At 47.1% G+C, this 7,400-nt stretch overlaps 1 protein-coding gene across 1 annotated transcript; it reads right to left on the minus strand.

Moving 5' to 3' along the window:
• Positions 1-899: 899 nt before the first annotated feature.
• skida1 (SKI/DACH domain containing 1) lies at positions 900-7,041 on the minus strand. The gene has a single exon (XM_060044860.1). The coding sequence runs from the start codon at positions 6,215-6,217 to the stop codon at positions 3,710-3,712; it is 2,508 nt and encodes an 835-aa protein (XP_059900843.1). The 5' UTR covers positions 6,218-7,041; the 3' UTR covers positions 900-3,709.
• Positions 7,042-7,400: the final 359 nt, after the last annotated feature.

A 7,400-nucleotide genomic window follows, 5' to 3' on the forward strand; every position in this document is an offset into this window, starting at 1 on the left:
GACAATTGTCCTTGGACCCCCCCCCCACACACACACACACACACACACACACACACACACACACACACACACACACACACACACACACACACACACACACACACACACACACACACGTACACGCACGCACACGCCCACACGTTGTCAAAATGTAAATTTGGAAAACAACGATCAGCGATAAGGTTCTAGGAGAAATATTTCAGGGACATTTAATTCAGACAATTTTAATTTAAGGCTAACCTGCATGGTCAATATTTGTGTTTTGCCTTTTTTTTTTAAAACACCCTTACTCGTGGTTTATACGCTGTGGACACGTGTTTTTTGTAAATAACTGAAATCTATAGATTTCAAAGTAGCCTATTTGGAAAATAGGATATTTGATAACCATTTGATAACATATAGGCCTAGGCCAACTATTGTAGGCTAATGGTAGAATATAAGACTGATTAGGACTAAATAAAAAAACATGAAAATAAAAACATCGTTCTTTAAATTAGCCTATTACTATTGCTAAACATAATAAAAACACTGTGGGAAAATGTGATCCCAGCCTCCATATTAAACCAGATCAGGCTAGATGTAAGGCAGAACGTATCGTGCTTAGCCCCCAGTCCCATCCCCATCTCTAAAGAAAGACACCGCATTTGGGGTTTACTCTAAGTTGCGTTTAATTATAACAAAAAGAGAAAGAAAGTGCTTCAGAAATCCACCATTCAAGTTTCGATTTCGAGTGCATTTGCCCCATCATGTTCACAATAAAGTCAATGTACAAAAAAGAAAAAAAACAGTAAATTCACAAAAATAAATATTCAGCTTTCATATAAACAACCAGTGACTTCAAATTCCGTCGTCAAAAACCTGACCTCAAGTAATGTTTAAAAAAAGCGAGTAAATGAGGGTTGGTGTTTGTGTGTGTGTGTGTGTGTGTGTGTGTGTGTGTGTGTGTGTGTGTGTGTGTGTGTGTGTGTGTGTGTGTGTGTGTGTGTGTGTGTGTGTGTGTGTGTGTGTGTGTGTGTGTGTGTGTGTGTGTGTGTGTGTGTGTTTGGGGACGGGTGGGTAAGTAAAGGGAAGAGGTTGTTTACATTGCTTTAGGCCACCCGTAAGTCTTGAGTGTTTTAACAGACATATCCCTATTTTGATTAGGCATCATGACGAATGTACTGCTCAGAACGTGATAACGCGTCTCTGGTGGTTGAAATCAACCCAATAGGCAGAAACGCATTCGGGAGCCTCACTGCAAAAAAACAACCAACCAGGTTTATGGTACACGCCACATCCCTCTTTGTCCTTTTTAACCCATGTTTCGTTTTTACACGCGGATCAGCCTGAAAGCTTTTATAAAAGCACCGCAACTCAAATGTCACACATGTTGCCCAAACACACACGTTAGGAAAGTTTATGTTAGAAAATACCTTTTTGTTTCAGGGTGAGAATAAAAGTTCAAGTTTGTATCTTCTCTACATGGGGCGTTGAACTAGGCCATAGCCGCATGCGCTAGAGCTTTGTGGCTACATAATGGTACTTTTTTTACCACATGACTAAACATGTACAACATGTATTCACAATGGTTTAGGCAGGTCGGAAGTGTTTTTTTTTCGAGTTTATATTTTATCGTGTTTTTTTTTTTTTTTTTTTTTTTTACAAATATGGTTGGTTTAATGGGTTTATACAATCTCACACACGCCTTCCACCGATCCATGTGTGCGCCTGTGTGGATGTTGACATCCCCCCCATAGGCTGTTGGTTTTTTGTGACCTGGCACGCCATAAACTCTCTTCTTTACGGCACACAGAGAAATCAGCCGACCAGAGCAAGTCTTTGCCCGCATTTACAAACATCTAGACCTGATGAAACCACAGCCATTCACCAAACCTAGGCCTATTATTTTTTGGTAGAATACAATTGTAATTGTGTGACGCTGTCTACACAATGGATCACAATTAAATAGGTCTGGGATACATTCACTCATTAGGATTGTAACAGGGACGTTGATCAACCGGAAAACCATCTAAGCAGGCGATGGTTTATTTTTTTTATTTTTTTATAACAGCTGAGTTTTCTCGGGTTGAGGGCTACTGCAATTAAATAATCGACAGTCACTTGCCAAATGTTGAACCATGTAGACCTACTACAGATACGCTGGCGTCCCCAATGACAAACTTCAATATCATGGACTGCAAATTCAGCCTATTCCTAAATGAAAAAATAAGCGTGTAGGCTCCACCAGCAATGTGTGTGTATTGCTCCCACAAAGGCTACACGTGAACATCGTCACAATTCGAGCCAGCATCAAAACGACAAAGATCTATTTGGTGTCAATATCTGAATAAACCAGAGGCAGAGCGTCGTCTTAAATGTTTTAGCTTTTTAGCACCTTTCAGACACCACTTTACAGGCAAGCCTAAACCCTGAAGCTGAAACAAGACCCCCCCCCCCCCCCCCCCCCTACCCCCAACGTGTCAAAGTGCAACGCATTTGAGCCTATCTCTTGTGCTTTGTGGCATTGTTTTAAAGTAAGCAGGCAAGAGGGGATGGGGGGTTGGTCGTTGTTTTGATGTTTTCCCCCCACTGAGGTTCCTGCATGGAGCACACCATGTCCTGCCTTATATGTTATTACATTATCATTCCCCCCTGTTTTAATTAGTTCCCTTTTTAAACAATGCTCTGGTTGTAATTGCAAAGACTTATTCACGTGGCAAATCAATGAGATATGCCCGAGGAATCTGTAGGGCGAATGGATTTGCAGAGACATAAGCACTTAAATCCAGCCTAACGTGAGACGTAACTGCGTGATATAAAGGCCTAAGCCCTACTCTTTTGATTGTCTGTACAGAAGGCCTGTGCCGTGTGTGTCGAGCCCTGTTCTTACACACTGATCGTGTTTGTGCATGGTCACATACTTGAAAAGCAGGAAACAAGCTACGGAAATAAAACCAGAGTGAAAACCATATCACAAGCAAGCGAAACCCCACATCAACACCAGGATCCAAGAATAACGAGTGCTTTACTGTGCATGTGGACGATGAATAGGTCTGTGTTGACATGTCTGTTTTTACCATTCACTTGTAGTGTATAATTCCGTAGCGTTTGGGGAACGATGTTATTCCTTTTTTTTTTTAAAGCTTTGTAGAGTTGCAGTTATAGGCCTACCAAGTGGCACAGAAAAGGAGAACCCTGTTGTTTATCACCATCTAACCTTATCTCAGTCGCAACACACCCGCCCTATGTAGCGCACACACACACACAAAACCATGTTGTAGGCTTATTACGAGAAAACGAGCAGGCCTAGCCCCATGTCCCACAGAAAGCACACACCACGGAAACCCTGGTCACATACAATCTAAAATGTCGAGCTTGAAGGCGAAAAAAAAATCGCATTTGAGATCCCACGAGGAGCAGACATGTGGCTTGGGAGTGATAGTTTTTTTTTTTTTTTGTAGTTGCATTAATCCATGAACTCCATGTGTCTCGCAGTTTTGTATGAACATCGTGGCTCCACACATTTCACCTGGCGCGTCTTATTCCTGAATACAAATCCACAAAAACGTACATCCCATGGAGAGAAAAAATGGTAAACCGTGTGATTATTATGTTTTCAATAAAACAAAAAAAGAACAAACGTTCACTTCTGTAAGACATTGAGGTCGTATAAGGCAGGATTCTCGTGGAGATTGCTCTTGTGTTTTTTGTTGTGAGGGCAAAAAACACTTCAGCATTTCCTGGTTCTCTGCGCCGGTGGGGGAGGGAGAGGCAGGCCGCCTGGCTGCCATCTCCATACCGGGTGCGAAAGAGGAGGTGGCCGGGGGTCCCTCAGGGACTGCATGGAGTACGCAGGACACAAGTCGCCATCTCTGCCCACAACGAGCGATGGTGTCGATGGGAAATTTGCCATAAAACTAAAAGGCTTTTTCGGTGGCTTCACTATCTGGCGTTTGATTTTACTTATTCCGGATGAATCCTCTGTAGGTCCGTCAGAGTTGTCTTCTTTGTCCGTGGGACGAGGAGGGGACGCTTTGAAATGTTTAGACAAATTCTGCCTCGTTTGCGTCCTTGGGATTTTGTGTTTTTTCCCCAGCAGTGGAGTTCTGCAGATTTTCCTGACCCTTTGGCCGTGCTCATACTCCCCTTCCTCTGAGCAGGGAGTATCTCGCAAGGGGCCCCCGCATTCCTCAGTACGATAGGGGGACTTTGGAGCCGAATCAGTGCTCTCGCTGTAGGCTTTAGTTGTGTTGTTTAGATATTCCACATGTTTAACGTCACCCACGGGAGGATGAGCATTGTTATCGTCTGCCACATCCCCCTTGCACTGAAACTCAGAGGCCTGACTCGGATATTCGTATTCGTCGTAGCTTTCCTCTACTTTAACTTTGACGTTTTGAAAGTTGAAGGAGGGGTGGCCCATGGCTGATTGCTCTTGGTCCGAGTGGAGGCCTGTCGAGAACGGGGGCTCCTCGGTCTCCGTCTTAATCGTTTTGAAGGGAGAAGGCTGCTTCAGATTGTTAGTGTTTTCCAATTCATTCCTCAGGCTCAAAAGTTCAGCGTCTTTAGAGTGCAGGAGCTTGCTGTCCTTCTCGAATTCACAGTGTGAGTGGGTTACTGTGGCCGGGCATGTGTTGGAGAACCCGGGCGTCCGGCGTGGAGGAGGAAACGGCTGATAACACGTCAAGCTCGGCGTTGTGTTGAAGGCGATGCACACCAGGTCGGCTCTCTTTGGTCCGTGCGCCTCTGGCCCCTTTCCACTCTTGGATACCGTGAGAAAGTTGTCTCGCACAGCGGTCACGTTGAACTTAGCTGGATGTAAGGGTCCTGAACACCTCCTCGTCTCTTTAAAGGCCAACTCACTGCTCGGTCGAGTGTCGTGCCCGATGTAGTCCGCTCCAAAGCCATGACCCAGGGTCCTGTGTTGTTGTGGTGGTGGTGTTTGTTGTTGTTTTTGCTGCTGGATGTAGTGGAAGGTGGGCTGTAGGACCAGCGGTGCCTTGGTGCTGAACGTTTTGGTAACAGAAGCGACCCGGGCCCGTCTGAATCGGATGCTCTGCACGGAGACCTGGCTGGACACCGAGCTGGAGTCGGACTGTGAGCTGCTCTCCTCCTCCGAGCTGCCGTCCGAACTCTCAGACTGGCTGTCATCCTCTTCCTCCTCCTCATCATCAGAACTCCCAGAGTTGCTTGTGGTGGAGATACTCGAGCCAAAGTCCGAGTCGACGTTCGCCCTCTCAGAGTACGTGCTGGACTCGGTGTCGCTACTGTAGCTCTCGTGGAAGAGCGGCTGGTGCTGCTGGCCGTGCGCCCCCCTGGAGTCCAAATAGAAATCATGGCCGATGTGGAAAGCGTTCAAAGTGCGCGTTCCGCCGGGTTTCTGCTTGCCACAGCACTTGGGCTGCACCAGCAGCACCGGGGAGTGGTGTATATGCCGGGTTCGAGTGCACGAGTGCCTCGCGCCGTCCTTGCCGCCGCCCCCCTCGCGCCGCCTCTTCCTTTTGTGAAGTAGGTCGCTGCTGCCGGCGGAGCCCGACAGCTTGGACTGAGCAGCCATGGCGGACTGAAACACGACCGGCGCACGGCTCTGCACCACCGCGCCCCCCCGGAAAAACGTTTTTCTCTTGTTAAAGGCCAAACAGTTTCCAGTTATCTGCGCCGTTTCATAGTTTGTGTAGGGTTTGTAACTCGACTTGCTCGCCGCATGGGTATTCCGACCCGGGGATCGACTGTAAAATTGAGGTAGTTTGGAGTCGGGAAGCGAAGGAGTCGTCTCTGTGCTGTCCGGTTTATTTTGAATGGACAAAGTCTGGGGGACGCCGTGCAAACTAAACCAAAGTTTGTCTTGCCACAAGCCGGCCGGATTTTCCGTGCGATGGATCCCGGCGTTGGCGTCCTCCAGAGAATGATCCTTTACCTTTCTTTTGTTGGATTTCAAAACCCGCTCCGTCTTGCAGGAGAAATAAAGAGCCTCCACATCCTCGCGTGATATGAGCGTGCATTTGGCGGCGTGGAAGGCGATTGAATTTATTGCTTTGAGCTTTCGCAATTCCTCCAGTCCACACTGGTGCTTCTTGACGTTCAGGTGGTCCATCCGCTTGTGCACCGTGGTCCGCGGGATGTTCTTCAGGAGGTCGGTGAAGACCTGGGACAAAGCAAACATTTGTTTTCCTTTGATGACCAGGTATCCCAATTTCACTCCCTGCATTTCCTCAAAGCCACACTCCAGGTCCCCCATGTTGTATTCATCCACGAGAGTTTACATCCACATAGTCCATAGTCGGGTTTATTGTCCTGTTGCTAGACGGAGAAAAAATCACCATTTGAAAATAGTACATTTTTTTTCTTCTTTTATTGGATCTCAAGCCATGCTGTTCAATCAGTGCCTCTGACAATGCAAACACGCCGGCAATGCCGCTGCCTCGTCAGGAAATTGCAAACTTTGACATCTGTAGTTAAATGGCGCTGATGTTGCCGATGGCATCCACTCCTTCAGCCTGGCCCCTGTCCGGCATGGTGGAGGAATGCGACGGATGTGTCCACCAAGCCGCCTATTGATGCCTGCTGCCTGCTCCCTCCTACCTGCCGGCTACACTCCCCTGTGGTCGATAGCAGGACGAGGGGTAGGTGTACACCACAGCCACAGCGATAGGGATAAAATAGCGAGGAGAGAGAGAGAGGGAGAGGCTTGTCTGCGTGTGTGTAGGAGAGAGAGAGAGAGAGAGAGAGAGAGAGAGAGAGAGAGAGAGAGAGAGAGAGAGAGAGAGAGAGAGAGAGAGAGAGAGAGAGAGAGAGAGAGAGAGAGAGAGAGCTGCACGGGAGAGGGAGGGAGAGAGTGAACGAGGGAGGGAAAGAGAGACAAAGTCACAGTGAGAGAGAGAGAGATAGAGTGAAGGAGAGAGAGAGAGAAAGAATACGAGCTAAAATGCAGCTGCCATACTTGCTGCTGGTTAAGCCAGAAATAAAATGACAGAGGGAGGTGCGCAGGGCTGGAGACACCTTCATCAATTAATGCCTCGCTAGTCGACGCCCATTGGACGCTGTTGACAGGTGATGCAATAGAATAGATATTCCTCCCCTTTGTACGCCTCTTTCGCTCCCTATATACGTTTACCATAGTCTGCAATCGTACCCTTGGTAGCTGTTGTTATAATGTGGTTATGATAAATTCATATTTTAATAGCACGAGGACCTAACTGCTATCATCGCCCGAGCGAAGGTATCTCCCAGGACCTTTAGTGGCCCCTAAAAGCGATAGGTAACCATGCAAAAGCACAGTGCATCACACCCAAGAAGAGTAGTGAGGAGATCACGATGTGGCCCATAGGTTGACTGTATGGTGAGGTACAACTGTTATAAATATGCACTCATATGGAAACGTGGCGTTGTCTTTGCGTGTGTTCGCGTTTTTCAATGCTCAC

This window comes from Gadus macrocephalus, chromosome 23, assembly GCF_031168955.1.
Source record: "Gadus macrocephalus chromosome 23, ASM3116895v1".
NCBI lineage: Eukaryota > Metazoa > Chordata > Actinopteri > Gadiformes > Gadidae > Gadus > Gadus macrocephalus.

Excerpts from the sequence above, each read along its gene's own strand:
- skida1 (XM_060044860.1), bottom strand. The coding sequence starts at position 6,217 with ATGGGGGACCTGGAGTGTGGCTTTGAGGAAATGCAGGGAGTGAAATTG.